This window comes from Ammospiza nelsoni, chromosome 5 (genome assembly GCF_027579445.1).
Source record: "Ammospiza nelsoni isolate bAmmNel1 chromosome 5, bAmmNel1.pri, whole genome shotgun sequence".
NCBI lineage: Eukaryota > Metazoa > Chordata > Aves > Passeriformes > Passerellidae > Ammospiza > Ammospiza nelsoni.
The window spans coordinates 29,658,609-29,681,871 of NC_080637.1; the positions used below are offsets into that span (position 1 = coordinate 29,658,609).

General features: G+C 40.0%; 1 protein-coding gene across 4 annotated transcripts in view; it reads left to right on the forward strand.

The window, feature by feature from the left end:
* The first annotated feature begins 10,618 nt into the window (after positions 1-10,618).
* The window catches only part of TMEM117 (transmembrane protein 117), a 177,670-nt gene continuing 165,025 nt past the window's right edge, over positions 10,619-23,263 (forward strand). For 3 of the 4 annotated variants that reach the window (XM_059473336.1, XM_059473338.1, XM_059473339.1), the window contains exons 1-2: positions 10,619-10,724; positions 13,392-13,696. In XM_059473336.1, the coding sequence (XP_059329319.1) occupies positions 13,420-13,696 (277 nt within the window). In that variant the 5' untranslated portion in view covers positions 10,619-10,724; positions 13,392-13,419. Of the gene's footprint in view, positions 10,725-11,610; positions 11,687-13,391; positions 13,697-23,263 lie in introns of those variants that run through there. The other variant, XM_059473337.1, reaches the window with a different exon arrangement.

A 23,263-nucleotide genomic window follows, 5' to 3' on the forward strand; every position in this document is an offset into this window, starting at 1 on the left:
TTCCCTGTTCCCTGGGTTCCAACATCACGTAGTCGGCATTTTTAATCTGTGCTGTGGTCTAGATTAAGACTTTACAGACAAAATGTGCATGCTGTAGGCATTGATGCTGATGATTCCTTCAGGTTCCTGGGAGTTACAATAGCACCCCATACAGATTTTATGGGCTGCTATTCAGCTAGGGAACACAAGAAGTGCTGTAAGAGGGCATATCAAATATCCAACCCAATGGACCAGACAAGAATTGAAGAGGAAGGTGGCACATGGTAATCCTTCCCTGGTTCACCTTCCAGCCTCCAGGATGCTGCAGCTCAGGAATTTCTGAAGTCAGCTGTGTTGATAAATGTGGGTGCCTGTGCTTTGTCAGATCCCCAGTTTAAAGAACATGTGGGATTTAGTGTCCTATTTGGGAAATGTGAAACAGCACTGTAACTGTTATGTGGACTGTGCTATGTAATGCTAGTCCAGCACATACAGAGTCACTGTGGAGACAAGTCACCAGCTAATGAGCTGGGACTGACAGCAGCTGGGCAAACAGAGAGGCTGCAGTTTTTCTTTCTTCTAGCAAGGAGGCTGAAAGAAACAGAGAAAAGGGTTCATGTGAAACCAGGAAATAAGAGACAGGTAGCACCTACCAGGTACTCAGTAGTTGGCTCTTGTTCCTCTATTGTAAGGCTCCAGGAGCACCAGGATTATATAAAAAAAGAAAGAAACTCTTGGATAAGAGCTTTTTCAAGAGGAAAAGAGTACTGGAGATCCAGTCAAAGTGGCAACCAAAGATGTGGTTCTATCACAATTACTTTAAATTATTTGATCCCCAGCTTGACACAGGTTCTAAATTCTAGGGTTATCCCTGTTTTGGTATTAGTGCTTGTAACAGATGGAGTTGCCTGAAAATGTATGAGGGAAAAAGAAGTTTTCATTGATAGACAGATGTCCTGAAAACACCAATCAGTTCCTTGCTCCAGTTAGTCATGTGTCCCCAGAACCACTACTATTGTCACAAAGTGGTAACAAGAATGTGTGGTTAAGACTGTGGAACTGGTTTTTTCAGTGGAAATTTATGCCTAGACTGGAAATACCAAAATGGTTCAACATTTGTCACTGTATTCAGATTGTCTTATTTGTCTGTCTGAGGACATACCACTACAGCTTCCACCAGTCTGAGGGCTCTGAAGTGCAGGAATGTGATCTTAACAACAGTTTTATATGAAACAAGACTGGCACACGTTGACATTTTGTAGCACCTTTTTGGCAAAAAGACAAACTGAAAGTCAAACTTATTTTCTTTAAAATCTCAGTATCACATATATTTTCCTATATTACAGTGTTTGATGTATGCCCAAGAAGAGATGTTGCATGGAAACTAACATGAGCAAGTAGGAATTTTCTAGCTAATGAAGATTCCTAAAGTTCTGAATTTTAGTGTCCTTCAGATTCTCGCTAAACTGCTTTAAATCATTAAACTCCTATCCAAATCATAAAGATCAAAGATGATATAATGAAGCAGTAACTGAAGCCGTATTACTATTTTCATTCAGCTGGAGTGAAAATGGTCTTCATACTACCAAATAGAAACTTCACTTAAATAACACTTATATTAAAAATGGAGATCATGTATTTGAAAAAAACTACAAGACAAACATGAGGTGCTATTTGCATTCTTGTAAAACATTTATTTGTGTAACTCAAGATAGAAAAAAAAATTCAAGTATCTATTTATTTTTTAGGAGATTGGGTATGTCTTACAGCAGCCTCTCCTTGTATGTTTTCATGTCAGTTAGGACTGCTCTACCTTCCACTCCATTTGATTTGCTAGCTTTTTCTCCAAGACAAAGAAAATATGCTTAGGACTGTTTCAGTTCCATTTGGATGATCACACTGGCAGCCCAGCACATGGTGACTGGAGAAAGACCCCTTTTAGAAAGCTACTGAGTCCTGGCAGAGAGCCACCAAACACAATACAGCCTAGATTTAGAGTAGATCTTATCTGCCAAGATTGTTAATTACCTCCTGCAGGGGTGACTTGTCTGGCCAGTAGTCATGTCTAAACATAGAGCAGTATTTGAAGTTTTCATGATCTAATGAGCTGCTAGGTAGCTCTGAGTACTCTGGAAAGCAGTAATTTTCTCAAAGATTTCCTCACTCAAATGTTCTGTTATTACAATATATAAAAAATAATTCCAAGGCATACACAATGATTAGGTGAAAATGCATATTACAAAAATTAGAGATTATGCTTCTATTTTTCCTAACATTATGTGGAAGATATAATAACCCTATAGAAATAATTAAGAATTCTCTCACTGACTTTGGTACAAACAGGATCTACTAGTAGGAAGTATGTGAAATGCTTTTAGTGGCTGATGATCTAGGATGATAAAATGGTGCAGCACTTGCATGGATCCAGTAATTTTCCTAGTGAACTCAAAAGAGACATGCTGGGCAACATTCCTTTCATGCCCATTTCCACTTTCTTTTATTATTTACTTTAGAGGAGTGCATTGAGTCATCATGAAATAGTATCAGCTCAGACATCAGCACCGTGCTGATTTGTGCAGTTGTTTATCTTGTTTTCCATTACTTTAGGGATGGCAGCTCCTCTCTTGACAAGGTACAGCTAGTACAAACTAATTCCAGAGGAAGCAAACACAGCTCTGGCCAAGGCATTGTTTGCACCTGATGCTGAAGACAAAGTCCCAAGTCACTTCCTTTCTTAATCAGCGTTTGCAGAGTCGCTGGGCCTTGCTGAGAGTTTTTACTTTGTAGCCTAGGAGTATCACTATTTCAAAGTTTTGGTCATTTATCTTATCTTTTCTTTGACATTTTGCCTGGCCTTTCTGAGCTCCCGGATTCCTGCCTGTTTCTCCATGGTATGTAACATCGTATGGCCATGATGTAACAGATCATAGAATCATAGAACATTTTGGGTTGGCAGGGACCCTTAAGGCCATCTAGTCCAACCTCCTGCAATGAGCAGAGACATCATCAACTCTATCAGGTTGCTCAGGGCACCATCCAACCTGACCTTGAATGTCAGCAGGAGTGGGGCATCTACTGCCTCTCTGGATACCCTTTTCCACTGTTTTACCACCCTCACTGTAGAAAATATCTTCCTTATATCTAGTCTGAATCGACTCTCTTTTAGTTTAAAACCATTATCCTGTTTCCTTTCACTACAGGCCTAAAAAGACTGTTCTCATCTTTCTTATAAACACCCTTTCAGTATTGAAAAACTGCAAGGAGAAGTCTTCTCCACAACCCAAACACTCTCAGCCTTTTCTCATAAGAAAAGTATTCTATCCCTCTGATTATTTTTATGGCCCTCCTCTGGACTCTCTTCAACACCTCCATGTCTTTCATGTGCTGAGGACTCCAGAGATGGATGCAGTACTTCAGGTGAAATCTCATCAGAGCTGAGTAGGGGTAAAAATCATCTCCCTCAACCTGCTGACCACACTTCTTTTTGCGTAGCCCAGAGTACAGTTTGTTTTCTGGGCTGCAAGCAGACATGGCTGGCTCATTACCATTTTATTTTCATCCACCAGTACCCCCAGGTCCTTCTCAGCAGGACTCAATCCAGTAATCCCCCAGCCTTTATTGATTCCAGAGATTGTCCCAGTCCAGGTGCAGGACTTTTCACTTGACCTTACTGGACCTCATGAGTTTCACATGGACTCACTTCTTGAGCTTGTCCAGGTCCCTTTGGATGGCATCCCATCCCTCAGGCAAGTCAACTGCACCACTCAGTGTGTTGTCTGCAAACTTGCTGAGGGTGCACTCCATCCAATTGTCAATGTCACTGACTCAGAAGTAAGGAGTATGGGTGCTAATACAGGTCCTTGGGGGACACCACTCATCACTGATCTCCATCCTGGCATTGAGACATTGACCTCTACTGTCTGCATGCAGCTATACAACCAATTCCTTATTCACCAAGTATCAGGTTCCTTCCAACGACTCCTTATTGATTCCAATGCTTCTTATTGCTGCTTTATGGTCTTATCCAAATTTCCAAAGAAGATAAGGAAAGGTTCAAACTGTTGCTAGATAATTCCACATTTTTATATAGGCTTCATGAGGAGAGCTAAGACCTGAGGAATGTCTAAGCTGAGGTGAAAGAATGGGAAGACCTGGGACAAAGGATTCCTCCTGCTCATGGGGTCTTACTTGCAGGAGAAGAATTCAGTAGGACAGGCTTTTCATCTGAGTCATATAGAAGTGACACCCAATTTCTTCTACCCATGAATTACAATATAAAAATAGTAGCAAGAGAACATGGGAAGTTTTATCCCAAAAGGGTTCCACAAGGCCAGTTAGTTTGTTGTGGAAAGCATTTCTGAGATGTGGCAGATCATTTCTGAAATGTTAGAGAATAAAATATAACACAGATCCTTACTATGCAGTGCTTACTGTTTAAATAGAGAGAAATGTGGAAGAAGGGTAAGAGAAAGAATTGCAGTGCAACCCAAAGTAGTTACACTGTTCCTTTCTAGCACTGTGACTGCTTTGACTAGGTCAGCCTACTTTGTTAGAGCTCAGCTCCTTGCACTTGATTCCCAGCAGAAGAAGACCCTCACAGGCACACACAAACTCAGATATAAGCTATGTCTCAGCATAAGCTGGGGGACTCCAGTACTTCATGTTAGTTCCAAAAGATTCTACAGTGCACTCACTACCGTGCTCTTAGAAATGGAAGGAAATTGAGGATGAAAGAACAATGGATATTTTGAGTCCACTGTGCATTCTTACTTGTTCTCTCAGGCAGTTAGTCCAAGTGTGTGTCCATTTTCAACAGATTTCCAGCTGCTAAATAAATTATTACATTTATCATTGAATTTTTTTTTTGCATAACTATGCTTTTTCACAGTGCATTAGTGTGAGATAAAAATAACAGGCATTTACCACAGGCTGTTCTTTGGACATTGAAAAAGTCTAATTGCATAATAGATACTGCATATCCCTATAAAGGACAAGAAAAAGCTGAAAAGAAAGGTCACAAAACCTGGTCTTCTCATCACTTCAAAACTAAAGATCAGACAGCAAAGCCCCAACTCTCTAGACATAGCAGTATATATATGATTCCCTTATTAATTTTCTTCAGACTATGATTAGCTCTCTCATATTTAGCATTGATACACAATTATTTTCAGTGAGATTATAGTTCTGATTCACCAACTGCTACCATAGGGACAGTCATATTGAAGCTGTTAGCAAGCATATGTCCCTTCTATTCCTGTATTCAATCCACTGCTTGGACCAGCCGTGCTTTGAGCAGGACACCTGAAGGGATCTGCTTTGGCAGCATCAGATTTGCTCTTCATTTACATTAGTGCAGTGTCTGCTTTGCCACAGCCTCTATTGAGACAGCCAACAAAGCAGCCAGTGCCTCATAACATTCCCTGTCCTGGCTGCATTTCTGTTTCCCTATTTTGATCAGTTGTACATGGCAATGCATGATCATTACAATCCTATTACAATCCTTTTATTGTAATAGATAGCATACACCAATTTCAGGTATGCAGAGATTTGAAAATAAAGTCATTTAATTGTTTGAGTTATCATACTGTGCTTGAGCTTAAAAGAATACTTCTGCCATGATGCAAAAAGTACTTCTCTCAAGATGCAAAATTTTTATGTCATGCTACACCTACTTTTAACAGAAACAGGACCAAGAAGTAGTGAATTAAAATGACAACACAGTAAAGGCTCCAGGGTTTTTATTTTACAGGGGCAATGCATTGTTGTACTGTAGTCGTACACACTAGAGTTGTTCATTGCACTTTAGAGGAGCATCATGAGGCACAGTATGTTAGAAATGGGACTTTTTTGTCTTGTGTTTTTTTGTAAGGTTAAGAAATTTCCCCTCATTATTTTTAATCAAATGTTTCTTTAGTATTAAATAAACCTCCAGATTTAACAGCCCCAACTCTCTCAACCTGTCTTCACAGTAGAGATGTCTCAGCCCTCTGATCATCTTCCTTGCCTTTCTCTGGGCTCTCTGCAGAAGGTTTGTGTCCCTCTCACGTTGGGGACCCCAGAGTAAGACACAATAGTGCAGGTGATGTCTCATGACAGTGGAGCAAAGGAGGGGAATCCCCTCCCTTGCACTGCTGCCTGTGCTACTTTCTGTGTAGCCTAGGACACATTTGGCCTTGTGGCCTGCAAGTGCACATAGCCAGGTCATGTTGAGCTTCTTGCCCACCAACACCTGTGTTTCTTTCCAGAGCACCTCTCAATGCATTCTCTGCCCAGCCTGTACCTTTGGGATTGCCTCATCTAGGTGCAGGAGCTTGCACTTGGCCTTGTTGAACTTCATGAGGTTTGAACAGACCCACCTCTTCAGCCTGATTAGGTTCCTCTGGATGTCATCCCTTCAGTGTATCAAGCACAGCACACAGATTGGTATGCTTGGCAAACTTGCTGAGGTGCATTTCAATCCCATGTCACCTACAAAGATGTTAAATATCTCCTGTCCCATTACTGACCTCTGAGGGGTCCCTCAGCACTGGTCTCTGCTTGGACATGGAGCCATTGACCACAGCTCTTCGAGTGCTACCATCCAGCAAAAATGGTCCACAACACATCAAGGGTTCAGCAATATTAGAAAATATTTTTTCTCTGAAAGAATTTACCTTGCCACTTGTGTCTTCCAGCTTAGCTCTATTTTTATGGTCTTCCTGTACCATTGCAACCAACTTGCACAGTGTGGTTAAAGAGAATCTGTGTAAGGCTGAACTCAGATCCCACTTATTCTTATTTTGTGTTTTCTCTAAGTCTGTACATGCCACTATCAGAGTAGCTGCAAGCTGATTATTCCTTTCTTTTTCTAGTGCAGAAGTCACATGTAGCTGTTATACTTGCTGAAAGCATCCATATGGCTAGCAGATATACTTAAAAGGTGTTTAATGAGTGGGGTAAATTCACTTCATTCAGTTCTCCTTTAGTGATTTCATCAAGGCTAAGTGTATATTGCCTGTCTGTTTGAAACCAGTATGGATTATCTGAAGTAGAATCATGCTTACTTGGAGTAAACTTGCTCTGGGTGAACAGAAGTAATTAATTCAAGGGTAAGGTTTGTCATTGGACTATCATCTTCAAAACTGTCAGTTCTGCTTCAATTTTGGTAAGCCCTATATCATTTGACCCTGGGACTGAAGTTCTGCTTGATCATAAATAAAAGGTCATGTAAAGTTCTGGTTCTTCTACTGCTTTTTTTGTTCCTACTTCCACCAGTATTGTAAAGGTGTCTGTATATTAAATATATATAATAAATATCTATATATTAAATTCTGCTCAAAAAAATTTTTTTGGGATTTAACCTATCAACAGCGATGAAACCATGCCTAACTTCCTCTTAGTAATCTAAAACCTAGTGTAAAACAATCAAAAAGTACATTTTGATCACCCACATCCCAAGATTCCATTAACATTTTTACCTGGAGCATCACTTATATTTCTGAAAGTCTATATCCAAATCCCCTTTTCACTATTTTTTTTGCCTTAACATGTGTACACACATGTGCATTCATATGTGGTTGTTTTTCTCCCTTTCACTCATTACAACATTAACTTTCTTCTAGTTCTGTGAATTTTCCTCAGCATTTCAGCAGTTAGGAAGCAAACTTAATTATTAACATTGTTGTCTATCATGTCTTTATTTTTTTAATAACTCTTCAACCTGCCATTTAAAAATAAGTGTTTAATTTTAGTTCATGCAGTTTACTATCCTTTCATATTATTGATTTAATGGAAAGTATTTCATGTTATGTAATATGCAAACACTGTTACTGTTTATGTTTTCCAAATATGCAGCAGAAGCATTCTGCTGTTCCATTTTTTTTACACAATTCTATTTTTTCACATCTAATTGTACAGCAGTATTAGTGTTTGATATATCATTGCCTCTGATTAACTTAACATTCTTCATTTCCACGAGATGTACCTATTTGCCTTTTCTTTCCTCTAAGTTCTTCAACTATTTAGTTCTTCAGTTACACACTGTTGCCAGCTTTTGTGTGTTTTTTTCCTCCCCCATTTGCTTCATGTTTTATTGTGCTGCTTTCTCTTCTTTTAGAAGATAGTAAGAAATGAATTTGGGATGAGATAAGGAGTAAGTTTGAAGTGTTATAGCTGAGACATGTGGTCATAATCATGAGTGTGAAATTCCAAAGCAGGGAGTCTTTTGTTCCAAGGATGTTTTTACAGGTGTACTGCTTCTGGCCCAGAATTGACTGTCATCATAGCAGAGAAATTGTGCTGTGTTTTGTGTTTGTGACTAAAACAGTGTTGAAAACACGCCAGTGTTTGGGCTATTGCTCAGCAATGCTTGCACAGGATCAGGGCTGTCTTGCTTTCCCATTCTGCCCACATTCCCATACCAGCAAGTAGGCATGAATTTGGGAGAGGACAGAGCTGGGACAGCTGACCCCATATAATCCATAACATCATGCCCACCAATAAAACAGGGTGGAGGAAAAGGGGAGGGTGTATTCAAAGCTGTTTATCAGAGACTGATGGTCTTCTGTGGGCTTTGGTGAGTGGTTGCCCTAGCACATATTTTTTTAGTCCTTACTTAATACATTTTATAATTCTCACTTTTCTTTTCCTTTAGTTATTAAACCATCTTTCAGTTGACCTACTGGTTTTCTTTCTTTTTCTCCTATTCTCTTCCCTGTTTCACTGGGGAAGGAGACAGGGGGAAGTGAGCTAGCAGCTGTGTGGGTGCTTACCTGCTGGACATGATCAACCCACAACAGCAGGATGGAAGAAAAATACATTAAGAGCACAATCTCTGAGTAGTGGAGGTTTGAGGTTTGAGGGAATTAAGTACCTTTAATGAGAAGCATGCCAGGGAAGAGGCATTTGTGCATCCACAAATGAAAGAAGGAGGATAGGATGAGAAAACTGTGACTGTTCAACCTTGAGAAGAGGAAGCTCAAGGAAGAGGATCTTATTGATGTGTCTAAAAGCCTGATAGGAGGAGAAGAGATGAAGACAGACTCCTTGTGATATTCAGTGAGGGACAAGAAGCAGTGGGCACAAACTGAAATATGAGAAGTTTCATATAATTTATTACAAAAAGAACATTCCAGTTACAGACTATTGTGCTGACTCCTCATATCTGAGTGTAAAATGACACTCAGACAAAAATTGATACTGTAATATCAATTAGTAGTATCAATATATGGTTAGTTCAATACTTACAGCTCTGCTGGAAATTCGGTGTAAAATGGCAGCCTTTACACAAGTGCTATTTTGTAGTAGGAGTGTTGATAGATTAGTTCCATTCACAAGTATCAAAACTAACATTACAAGATGACTCATTGTCCTGATTCAGCCTGCTTTTTAAGTTCAATTTACTGGTTTTACTTCTGGCTTTTTAATTTGCTGACAGTTTTGTAGGTACGAGTTTGTTTATATTCTTCTGTTGCAGGCAGTCCCTGGCTTTCAGTGAGCAGGCCTGATTAGTCTCGTCTACTGATATTATTTGTTAATTGTTGATATTCAGGTGTGTATTTCATCAAGTAAATCTTGATTGCTTGGTTAAAAAGAAGAAATAGGAGCAGTCCATCTTTTTTTTATATATGAGTGAAACACTACACTTTTAAAAATTATATCAGCTTCCTCTTAAAACAGCAAATGAACAACATGAAATTTGGGGGAGATATATGGAGTGCTTATGCTTTTGGTTACTTTAGTAGAAAAGTAGATGATTTTCATTTTATTAACTTAGTGACTTCAAAAACTTGCTCACTGATTTACTATCTGAAAAAAAAACGTTCATGGATGTTTTGTAGTAGCGTGGGTTCCAATCTGAGCTGAAGAGAATATTTTTTGATGTGTAGGTGCATGAAGAGTATGATCTCTTTGTAGTGCATGCTGCCTCCCTCTCTGTGGATTCTCATTAGCTGAACATAAGGAGACAGAGTTCTGCAAGCGTGGCAGTACACACAGAACTGTTGCATGAACAGGCAGTGCTTTCACTGTATTTCTGTACTCTCATATTGCACATGATGATTTTGCTTTTTGAATTTTCTTTTTACTGTAAAGATAGCTTGGGGTGTGTTAGTGTGAAATACTGAATACTGCATCTTTCTACGTAAAATTGAGGGTCTCAGACGATTCCACTGAGGAAGATAATGTGGTGATTATGTTGGACATCTTCAATAGCAGTTACATTTATTTACAAAAATACATAATACTGCGTTGCCAGAAGTACAGAAGGGGTTCACAAGTCATCTTCAGCTGCTTGTTCTGATTGTGCTGGTCTTTTGCAACGCGAGTCTTCTAAAGAGCCTTCCTCATTTCTCAGTGGATCTCAGCCACATTCCTGTATGCCTTGGCCTGAAGCAGCCAGTTGTCTGATGCCAAATTTCAGATACCCACTCCAATGGAGCTACTTGACTTTTCCCAAAAATATATTGTGTCTAGCAACTTCAAGTTTGTTTTATCTGTCTTCAGCAATGACCAGAACTAGTACATACTGCATTAAATCCCAGTCATAATGCAATGCTAAGGGCATCCTGTACACGTTTTCCTGGGATGTCAGCAATACCAGCACACTGGCACTAGGGACCACATCCCACATTAAAAGGCTTTGGTTGACAATTCGGCTGAAGTGCAACGTCAACAACTCTGGCAGGCAGCACAGGGGCATTTTGCCCGACACAGTGACCGTACAGACTGGGTGTGCACCCTGGAGCCTCAGCATAGCCCCTTTCCAAGTAAGTAAATTGGGTGTAGACCTCCTTCCCATCCCAAATATGAGGGTTTTCATAGCTCGTCCTGAGTGATCCGGCTGTTATTGCCAGCCCTGTACTTTTGCTTTGGGATAATAAATAGCCAGTTTTGACCGCCTGTTTTCCGTGTTTGTAAATTTGCATAATCCTGGAGTCTGACCGATGGGAATTGAGTGCTGCTCGGGTTTCGTTCACCTGGGCGGCTGGACAAGCCCCCGTGGCTCCCCGGCCACCCTTTCCGGGGGTGAATAAAGACACCCGCGGCGCACCGCGCACGTTTCGAGTCCTTGCCGGCGGACTCCGGGGGAGGGGCGGGCACGGCCGGGCACGGGCGCCGGGGGCGCCGGGACCCTGCCGCAGCGGCGCCGCCCGCTGCCGCCGCGGCTGCGGCACTGCCGGTGCCGCTCTCCCGCGCCCGGGAGCGGAGCGGAGCCGAGCCGAGAGGAGCAGCGCAGCCGCCGCCGCCGCCGCAGCCGCTGCCTCCCGCGGTGGCCGGGGGGCGGGACGCCGCGGCAGCAGCGCCGCTGTCAGCGCCCGAGGGGCTGGGGGCCCTGCCGGCCGCGGCAGCGGAGCGGGGCCGCCCGCCGCCGGGAGCCGCACCGGGCGGGCGCCGAGCCGCGCCGCAGCAGCAGCAGCAGCGGCGGCAGCAGCAGCAGCAGCAGCAGCAGCAGCAGCAGGAGCAGCAGCGGCGGCAGCAGCAGCAGCAGCGGCGCGCCCGCGGCGCCGGATCCCCGCGGCGGTGAGTGCGGCGGGCGGCCCGGGCGGCGGCGCTGCGGGGGCCCGTGGCCCGGTGCCCGGCGGGGCGGCGGCGGCCGCAGCTACCGCGCCGGGGGAGGCGGCCGCGGGTCCCGGTGTGCGCCGGGGGCAGGGGCAATCCGGTCCATTTAACAGGTTGGGACGGGCGTGTGGTCCGCGGCGCTGTCGGCACTCGCGATTTCGGCGTTGAGGTGGGTAGGAGCAGGATTTTTGTTAGCAATTTGTCGCTGCTGCTGTTGCTAATACTGGTTTCCGATGCTATAAAACGCTTCCTAAGAAGCCGCGTCTTCAGCTGGGTGTTTGATAACTCTCGGCTATCCGGCAGCTGTCAAAAATACCAGGACGTGTAGTTGTTTTTCTCCGGCCCCATTCGGGTTTTAAGATGGCTCATACACATAAGGAAATACCAAAACTTTTCTTAATGGTAACAGAACGAAAGGAGAACAAGAAATAGCTTTGGGCATCCTTATGGCTCGAAAGGCAGTTTAATCTCCCCAGAGTGGTATTTTCTTAGGCAACGACCCCTACTTTAAATCAGTTTTTTTCATAAAGTTTTCGAAGGACCGACACTTTCTTGTGCCAACTTTTAAACTCTGTAATGTGGTATTATTTTCTTTTTCATATGTAATTTATGCATAATGGAATATTATTCCTTTCTTTTATTTACTGATTGCATTGTCTGAATCTGTCGAGGGGTTCTTTTATCCTTTTCATTTATTAGGTACAGGATTACTTGCAATTTTACTAATATAAATTAGGTTATGGAATTAAATCATTTTGGGACTAACTAAAGGGAAACATTGAAATTTATGCCATTTCTAAGTTTGGAAGTCCTAAGTTAGAAGTCCAGGAAGGGAAGAGTAATTGATAGGGGGTTTAGGTCTTTTGTGGGCTGGTTCTTGTTTGTTTTGGGTTTTTTTCTGCAGGGCATATGACATTTGCAAAAATTTGCCACTGTATCCTTGAAGGATCATGCTGTAATAAACAAGCAGTATTATTAGACACATTTTTTTTCTTCCTACACACTGTGTCGCTTGAATAATTTTGTTCTACAGCACAAAGACTTTGTATCTTTGTGCATACAAAGTGGTTGAAGAGGGTGAAACAACTAATTGGTTGTGAATAAAAGAAAAAGAAATCAAATGGCAAACAACTAAAATGGTCCATGGTCAGTTGCATGTTTCTATAGCAGTACTTAATAAGTAGGCAGGTTTCAAAATACAGTTTTTGCATTCATACAGAACAGCCTGTTTTCAGGGTGTATTATTTTATGGTTTTGAAAATATAGGTGTACTCTCTGAAGTCAGTGAAAAGATTTATACAGGCTTGCCTGACTTGCAGGAATTAATTCTAGAAACTTTTCCAAGATGTTATTCTTTCATGTGAGCACACGTTTCTGATCTTTCTGGGTCATATGCTTTTAAGCTTCCAGTAGAAGACCTCTGGACTTCTGGGCTGGTTCCATCCTTCTCCTACATGGAAAAAGATTTAATTTAGGCTTAGCATAATTTTTTTGTGAAATCTGTGTTGTATTTTTTGTGTGGCTGGAAAGGCAATCTGGGTTTTAGGTGTCTTGCCATGTTCTTATATTCATTCTTTTCATGCCCAATTATGGAGGAGGTGCATGAAGTATAGTTATTTGAAACTGAAAATCTTGTGCTGCAATGTACATATGTTTGGTTGTTGTTTTTACATTGGAATAGGGAGAGATTTCAGTTTTTCCTGTGTCTGGATCTAACAATATCTTTTGATTGAAACTTTCATTTCTAGTCAAGTCTAAAATATTAAAAATTACTGATGACAAGGTTGCAATGATTTGATTTTGTAATGTGTGAGTCTCTTCTAAACTCTGAGAATTTGGAGTTCATATAACATTATGCATTTGTGTCTTTACAGGCAAAACCCACTTCTGCAGTATCTGAGGATGGGTAAAGACTTCCGCTACTACTTCCAGCACCCATGGTCTCGCTTAGTTGTGGCTTACTTAGTGATCTTCTTTAACTTCTTAATATTTGCTGAGGACCCAGTATCCCACAGTCAGACAGAAGCCAATGTTATTGTTGTCGGTAATTGTTTCTCCTTTGTAACAAACAAATACCCTGAAGGAGGAGGCTGGAGATTTTTGAAGGTCTTTATGTGGCTCCTTGCCATTCTCACAGGACTGATAGCTGGGAAATTTCTCTTCCATCAGTGCTTGTTTGGTAAGTTAAAAGATGCATCTGCTGACTTCCTGGTAATGGCTTTCTGACTTTTCCATTTAGTTTTCTACTCATGGCAATTTAGTAAACTTTGCTTTTAATGACTTCTACTGTTTAGAGCTGTATAGAACTCAGTACATCAAAGCTTACACTGTGATGGAAACTAATGCCATAGCATAACTCTCAGTGACTTCAGTCAAAAAAGGATAAAAATAGTGAAAGCTGACATGTCTTAAATACTTGGGAGGCCAGTAACTTTCAGTTTTTCTGTGTTACAAATGTACTGCTTTGCACTATCAGAAAAGTTTTTATGTCTTATTATGTAATTTCTCAACAATTTGAAGAAAAGGAATTCTTCCTTGGGGCAGCAGCTCTTCATGTCTTGTCAAAAGACACTTAAGTGAAAGCAGAGGCTCTTGTAAATATTAGCAGAGCTGTGCTGAAGAGCTCCCATGTGAAAACGAGAATTTTAGAGAGATAGGACCTGTCTCTGTTTTAGTACAAGAGCAAATCAGTAAAATGGAAAAGTGGGAAATGGGGAAAAACATGACAGTAAATGTTTCCATACACAAGCAGTGACTTAACTGAGGAATGTACTGTACATGAACTAACTGAAGGGGATGAAATGGCTCTGGAAAAAAAATCTGAGACTGAGAACTTAGGTGTAAATATATAGAGATAGAAAAATATCCATTGTTGTCTTAATTCACCTGTAGAGAATGTTGCATCTGAAGGCTCCAGGCTGTCTCTATGTTCTAGAGATAACAAGAAATCTTCAGTAGAAAAGATTTCTTTGGTTCTGCCAAATCTAGGGGTCTCCTTGAGCCAGATCTTTTGAGCTCTTGGAGACCTATATCACACCTGAGATAGCTCAGCCATCTCAGATGGCATAAAATCAGCAGGATGGCTTCTGTGGTAGTGTTGGAAACAGAAAAGTTTTAACAAATGGCAAAATAACAAAGCTCTTTACAGAGAAAACCCAAGCCAGGGGCAACAGGCTCTTGCTCCTGCTAGAACACCTCACAAAAGTGATTAGTTCCTTTTGTTTTCTTCTTTTTCTAGTAAATTGCATAGGCGGGACTTTTTTGCTTCTGTCCAGTTAGCTTTCCTTAAGTTTGAGGTGAAGTCCCCAAGGTCCTATGAGGTGTCTTTTTACCTTACTGAGGAGAGAAACTTTTGGGATTATTCCCTTTTTAAGGAGACAAAGGATAATTTGGTTACTCCATCAACAGGGGGCACATTCCTACATCTCTGCCAGTTGCACTATTGTTTGAAACATCTGATTCTGGGTGTGTTGCTGCTGGTCTGGATGGACAACCCCCATATTCTTATACTGGTAGCACTGCAGGATGGATGGTTACTGGAACACCTCAAAGCACATGAGCAATAGGCCGTTTCCTTAGTCTGTCTCGTTCTATTAAGATCAAGAGAGAGCCACTATTGTTTCAATAAATCAGATGTAAAGCCGTTGTGTTGAGGAGTGAGCAAGCAAAGCCACATCAAATGACTTTTAATACAGACTTCTCTTGAAGTAGTTATTCTGAAAAATAATTTAGCATCATGAAGACTATTCAGCTGTTTTACCGTAGTGTAATGGTAAATGTAAAATGTTCCCATAAAGAGAGGATTTTACCTGGTACAAGGGCTACCAAAGAATGCTTTCAATTCTGGCTTCCTCAGTTGAGAAATTTTGTTAAACTGAAGATGTTTAAGGAAAAATGATGAAACTGATGATAAATTTAGAAAATTTGCCCAATAGTGAGAGGATTGAGAGGATAAAGGGAAGATTAGAGAGTGACTTGCTCAAATTTGAAGGGCAGAACTTTTAGTTCAGCATATGTAATGCAAGGTCCAGTGCTTGGAAGTGGCAAATAGCCAGCATTTTTTTTTTTATCTGAAAGGCTAGACAACCAGTGGAACAAGTTTTTATAGGCTATGACCTCATCAAGACACGAATTTTTATTTTTGAGAACACATTTTTCGGACAACAGAGTCATTATCTTCTGTCTAGGTAGGTTATTATGATAATTCCTTCTGGATTTGTAAGTGAATATCATATGTAGCTAAACATAAATGTTAAAGTGGCTTGATTCAGTCTTGCTGCCAAACAGGGAAAGTCTGTCAGTGTCTGCTGCTTTGTGCAGTTGCTCAGTGAAACAGGATATTACCCATATTAGCAGCACCCATCTTTTATTTCTGTAAGGATCACATGTCTGACCATTCTGATGTTTGTGGCAGCACTAAGATGGGGTCAGCATTGAGAGGAAACTAATGGGGAAGAAATTCCTGACCCTGAAGGCAGTGCTGGTTTATGGATATTTGTGGCTGTGGTCTGGGCAAGCAGCAGGGGTGTAGGTACAATCTGATTTGTGGCTGCACATTGAGGTTCATGGCAATTTGAGCCAATGTGGATCTGTCACAACCCCACCCTCCTAATGCCAGCCACATCACTCTGAGCCAGTGCTGTTGTTGATGTGACAGAGCAGCAAGCCAGCTCAGGCAGCCAAACTCATGGAAAATCATTGCTTCTGCTGTCATCTGCAGCAGCTCCTTGAAGTGCTGTGATCACTTGAGTGCCAGTGCTGATGAGATGGCCAAGGACTGTGCAGCCAGGATAGCTGGGGGCTGTGGCAGCCGTACCTTGTGCTGGCTCCAGTGCTGTGGGGCTGCACCCACTCAGTGTGGCAGTGGAAATGCTGCTGGTGATGCACTGAGAGCAGATGGCAGGCAGTGGGACTGAAGAGCTGACTGTATTGCTGACTGATGTGGCTGTGTGGCTGTGTGGATAGACATTGCTGGGATGAGAATGTGAGTTTACAGCTTCAAGTATCTCTGTGTCTCCAAGAGATTTGTACACCCATGCTGAAATATTTTCTGCCTGTTATTTGCTACTACTTTAATGACTTCATTGCCTAGAAATTATTCCTTTTATTGAGATCCTCATTGAATATGTCCTCTGGATCTTCTGGCATCAAGCAGTTAATGAGTTCACCCCTTTATGGTTTTTAATTTCTCTAGTCTATTTCTTTAAGTAGTTCCTACTTTTGTAATTTTTCTTTATTTTACTTTTTTAATGTATAATTGCTTAGGAGCACTCTGGATTTAAATCCTTGTTTGTTTATTTTTGGTTTTTTTCTCTGCTAAACTCTGTTTGCAGAGGAAATTGTGACTGGTTGTTTCTTGTGGCCTGTGTATAACTTCCTGCAGTCAGGAAACCAAATAGCACCAGTCAATCTTCCCCATGTCAGGTCTTGGCTCAGCATGGAGGCTGCAAATTGAAAATGAAAAGGATTAGTCTGCCTGTCTCACTTTAAATGAAGAGGAAAGGATTTTCTTTCTCTATGGCCTTTCTGCTTTTTAATTCTTTGTGTTCTGTATTTCTTGCTGCTGAGTTTGCATAGAAACTAGAAAGATAGTGTAGCTAGAATGGTGTCATAATACAGTTTACCATCTGTGACAATCACTGCCTGATAGCCATGACTGTCATGGATTAAAAAAATAAAAGAAATAGCACCTTATGTGTCTAAAAGTGGAAGAAGACAGGTGCTGAAAACCTGATTTAGGCTTCATCACTCTGAGCTTACAGAGAGATAAGGAAGTAGGTAAACTATATTGATGAGAAGTAGAGATTTCAGCTGGAGGACACAGTGGAATGTTTTCTGTTGATAATATTTGTTGCAACCTTTGAGTGGTATCATCTTCAGGGAATCCTTCAAGACACTCCTCATGACTTAAAACAAGACTAGAAAACAATTACTTTTCTTGTTCTTCAGTCAAAAAATAGCTTATTTCATTTGATAAATGTTTCCCATGATAAATATTTCAATGGAAAATAGCCCTTATCTAAGACATTCCTTATATATTCATGACATGTGGTCAGAACAAGTAGAATTTTAACATTGTCTTTTGGCTGTTATCCACTGTGTTATTTTGATCCATCACTAAGCATATCTTCTGTTTGGTTAGGTATTGTGTTCTGCTGTGCTTTTAATTTTGCAATGGAAAGTGAAAGGTCATAGAAGAATATTGGGAGTTTGGGGAAATAAAAAATAAAGATACATACCCCTGGTTTGATTTTTCTTTCTGTATGAAAGAATTACTTGAGATAAAGAGGTAATTTCTTGATTAATTTTCTGCTTTATTTAAACCAGATTTATTTAAATCTGCTTGATTAATTTTCTGCTTTATTACAAACTGACCCATTTGATGACACTATGCATTCAACAAATCCATTCTAATCTTGACTTAAACGAAATTCCTAAATAAGCATTTGCCTATTTTTCATATTGCTCTGTGGCATTATATGGAAGATAGCACAGTGTTTAAGGTATAGAAAGTGTATGTTTTAATTGGCACCTGCTCAGCATCTTCACAGTTGCTCTTCTGCACTACTTCAGACCTAAATTCTGAGTTCAGTGGCGGGGGGGAGTTTGCCCAAAATTCAGGCTGTGTATTTTGCATCAGTATAGATAAATATGATCCTTATAAATCATTATCACTGAGCCCAGTACAATAGGTATTCTAATCCATGACCCTCTACTGTAAAAACTCCATGTTAGGGACAATATTGAAGCTATCTCTGGATAAGAGATTAAGCTCAGCGACCAGAAAGGTATTAAAACCTCAAAAAAGCCTAGAGATTATACATATAAAAATAAGTCTTCAATTTGAATAGACTTTTAGCAGTATGCATAAATGGGCAGTATACTTGGAAAAATACCTTATTTTTTTCAGTCCAGGATTTTTGCTGTGACTGGTCTTTATGTGTACTAATCCTTAGCTTTTGCTGCATATTAGATACATTAGTTTTTAAAACCTTACTACAAAATGTACATGTTTCTACTTGTCCATTTTTCTGATTTTAAGGATGTATTAAAATCTGGTTAAAAGCCTGATTGCAGAGACTATGTTTGTATTGTATTTGTATTTGAATCAATTGCCAATGAGTGTTCTTAGATTTATATTTGTAAGTTCCTTTCTAAATGGCGTGGATGGAAAAATGAAATACTTAATGTGTTATAAAAAATTACAGCAAACAAGATATATATAGCTAAATCTGTGTTTCTTAAAATGGAGGAATCATAATACAGCGAGTAAATTAGAGCCATTGAATTAATGTTAAATTTAATAGGTTTCTCTCTTACAAATGTTCACAGTATGCAGTTTGTTTAAAATTAAATGATAATGTGAGCTTCATAGACACTGGGATAAATGAATAAATCACTCATTACAGGAATTGCACTGAACTGTGGGTGCACACAAATGTTGCAGATTTTTTAATGGACAGCAGTGCCATGCTGGGAGCAATTTCATGATAGATGGTTTCAAACAAAACACTCACCAAGGCTATGTGATCTGAAAACATTACTCTTTTTGTCAAACATCTTTTCTGGAAGGCTCTAAAAGATCATGCAAATGTCTTAAAAGCAGACTCTTCAGTGTGACCTTTTATGCTGAAATTTAAGGGGTTTATTAACTGAATGAAGATTGCAAGTGGAAATTAGGCAGACTGGGATTTGCTCAGGATGATGGTGCACTACATGGGAAAAGTGGATGTTAGGTGAAAGGATAAATTCATACAATATTACATATATGGTCAGTTAGTATCCTGATATTTTAGGGATCATGTTACTGTAAAATCTAGGCAGAAGTATTGCTGCTGGTGTTGGCATATCACTTTCATGGTGGTGAAATAGCTAGTGAGCCATGTGATCTGTTTGGCCAAAGAAGCTTCCCATAGATTTGTTAAGATTTTTGCATGCTTGTTCTCCAGCCAGATTGCTTCCCATTTTTGTTTGATGGTAGTGATAGGAACAGTTATACCTCCATCTGTAGAAACCAGTGGTGTGCATATAGCAATACTTGCATAAAATTCTAAGCTGATTGATAGAGCATATTCTTTTCTGTTGTCAGCTCTGTGTCTTACATTACACTGACTGTCACTTAAAACCCAGCAACTTTGTTCCTGCTCTTTCTTTTCCATTGATGACTTCAGCCTGATAGAAAACAACTAATGTGATAGCTGGTAAAAAAATACTGTCTTCAAGAGCCTGTTCAGTATTTTAACAACAATGACCAAGTTAATACTGTTGAAGGTATTCAAGGTCTGCTGTGATTGCTTCAGGGTCAGTTCACCTCTTTTGTACCAGTAAAATGTTGAAGCAATACAATAAAATTATTTTGGTCCTACAAAATGTGTGCCAAGGGGCCAGTCTAGCAATTTGCTAATTATAACGCACAAATGACTGTGAGCAAGCATTTCTGAGAGCCAGAATCCTCAAATTAAAGAAAAAAAAAAAAAGCAGCAACATAAAAAGAAGAAGCTCTCAGCCAGCCACTGAATGAGTTGCAGGCTCATCAGATTCCAGCTCTGGCAAGCTGACAATACTTCAGATATCAGTTTATTTTAAACTTTACATCATTCATGAGGGAGACCACAAGTGACCTTTCAAATATAAATGAAAAGCATGCAAGTGACCTCCTGATTTTTTCTCTTACTCTTATTTTTAGAAGAGCCATAACATTTCACTGCTTCCTCTTTTCACACTCAATGAGAAGACTGCTGTTGTCTGCACTTAGCCTTCATTGTGGAATCAGTCTTTGGGTAGTAAATGATAGAGTTTAATTGGAGAAATACAGGCAATAGCTACAAAAAGATTATTCTCTCTTGGTAGCAGATTTGGTTCTACTGGAGGTGCATACCCCACTCCCCAAGCAGTAGCATAAGAGTGCAGGAAGAGCTACGTGTGTCAGATTTTCCATAACGGGAAAGCTCTAGATAATATTTAGCATCCAGTGACTAAAACTAAAAATAAGTTCATTGCTATTTCATATTGATGTGTCAAATCTGTGTTTTGATCTTTTTGACATGAGTTCCAGATTTTTCTTTCTGTTTGAAGCCAGGAGTGATTTTGGAATGATGCCTGCCACTTATGGGAATGATGTGTCTCCATTCCCCAATTTCCAGAAATAGAAGTGAGCTTATTCTTAGTAGATGCATCCTGATGGGCATAGTGCAGGTGCAGCCTAGTGCAGGGGCAAATTTCATGTATCATTATCCCATACAAGGAAGAGATGGAGAGAATATGAGTGTGGAACATCACCTTGCCATATGCCTGCTGAAGAGTCCCTAGGAGAACATGATTTCCTTGGTCCCCTTAGGCTGTAAGTGGCATGAAGGTCCTTCACACACAAACCAACATTTCTCTCTGTGTGATTCTGCTGGGACCCCCTGAATCCAGCCTGTGCACTCCCCTGCCTGTGCACCTGCCTTATAATGTTTGTTTTTTTAAAATATAAAAATATAAACATATAATATAAAAATATAACTATATATATATATTTAATTCCAGAATAAAAAAAAAAAAACCCTCAACCTGTTCTGGTCCTTAAAAAATTTTGAATACATTATCAGGATATAAGAACTATTTAGCAAATAGTAGGTGTGGTGTATGCATTTCTCATAGATATTTTACATATGGCAAAAGTAAAAAGAATTTGTAAATGTCTTCACTAACCAGATGACTTTCAAGGAGGAAGGATCAGTAATTGTTCCCTATGACACAGGTAGGCCAGAAATGCAGATTTTCTAAATGTGATTGCTGAGACATGAGGCACATGCCCTAATTTCAGATGCTGGAAAACAGGATTTTCTGCATTCTTCTTTTTTCATCAGGAGGGGCAATGCCCCTTTCCCCATTGAGTAACTCATGCCAGGGGTTGGCAGGAGCAGCAGAAACTCTCCTGCTTTGAGGATTCACACTGTCCCTGGTGCCTGTATGTGGGAAAGGAGTCTCCCAGGAGCAGGCTGGACATCTGAGTAGAGGTAGCAGCAGAGCCTTGAATTCTGCTTTCATGTGCACCACTGGGGTATGACCTTTCAAAGTGGCCAGCTGTGTAGAGCTTTTTAGGCTCACTTATGTACATACTAAATATTTTCTCTTTCTGTGACACTGATGTAATGTCTGTCTACTATGAAGCACACTTTCATTTAATAGTAAAGCAAAAAAGAAATTAAATCTGTGCAAGATTCAGGTAAAGTCAAACATGCTGAACAAATAATGAAAAAAATAATTAGGGCAGTGAGGGAGCAAAGAGATGAGGCAAGATGAAGAAAAACATTCCTAGAGAGTCATAGCAGCAACAATATTTAATTTTAACTTACTTGAGTAAAAGGCTTAAAGATTGAGAGACTGCAGTTTTACATAACAAAACCTCACAAATATCCTATCTCTTTTGCTAATAGATGTAAGTGACAAAAAATATGGATCTTAATTCACGCTTGACAGTGTAATGTGCTAAAGGTACAGAAAAGGGAGAAGGAACTGAAAACTAACATTTTATAAGGAATGTCTGTGGAGTTCCTGATCTGGGGAATTCAGGGCTTAGCACAACATTCAATTTTGTATCGCTTCCATGCAGCAAATAAAAAGGTATTTACAAACAGTTTTCTCCATGTCTACCGCTTTGCTTCATGTTATCCTTGCTAGGTTCCAGCTAAGATGACTTTGAAGTGGTTTGGGGCTTATATCCCATGAGCTTTATCTCTGTGGCAGCCAAAGGTGGAGCAATTTTTATCTAAATTAGAGGTCACTTTTATGTGACTTGTCTAAATTCAGAGAGTAAAGCAGGAATGCTGCTCTCTTGGGGATGCCTGCAGATTTCCATCTCTTAGGCAGCAGGTAAAAAGCAAAGCTCTCTTGAGGCTGTGTTTGTGCTTGCCTTGCAGGGATCAGGGGCTCTGCGGAGCTCAGGGCCACGCTGCTGTGCCAAGAGCTGGCCCAGGCAGCCTGTGCCTACCCAAAGCTTATCAGACTAAACTCTGGGTATCAAGGATGCCAAACTACTAACTAATCCTTGATGGGAATCAAGGATGCCAAATTACTAACTATTTCAACAAACCTATTTTATAATGGCGCCACCAAAGCGATACAAAATGGTACAAAATGAGCTTTCGTGTGTTAAAATTTTTTATTTCAGTTTTGGGCTGAAGTTTCTGAAAAATTTCTTCAGAAAAAAAAAAAATGTCAGGTTCTCTACTTTGATAACTCAGGAATATGTTTATAATGTTTATAGAGTCAAAAATTTAATAGCTATGTCTTCTTTTAATCACCTGAGAATCTGAGGTTTTGCACTTGACATTTTTCCCTCAATTGCAAAATTCAGAGAAATGTCATGAAAATCTAAGTATTAATCTGTTTCATATAGTTAGCTTGCACCAATGCATAAGTATCCTGCAATGACATTATATTAAGCACTGCTTATTAATTTGCTTTTATAGAAATAGCACATAATTCATTTGTATTATTTACACTGTATAATTGTGTCCAAAAAGGATTATCTACTACATACTGATTGAAAGAGACCACAGACTAGACTAAACTGTCATAGCCACTATATTTAATAGTAACTTAGGAAAAAAATGGATTTTCAGTCATTTGATACTATGTTATTTGCAAGAGTAATCAGGACAAATAATATTTTGCAAAAACTATGCTTACTAGGAATACTCTGGCTGGAGAAACTGTGTTATAATAACCAGTGAAACTGAACAAAGTAATATTTTTATGG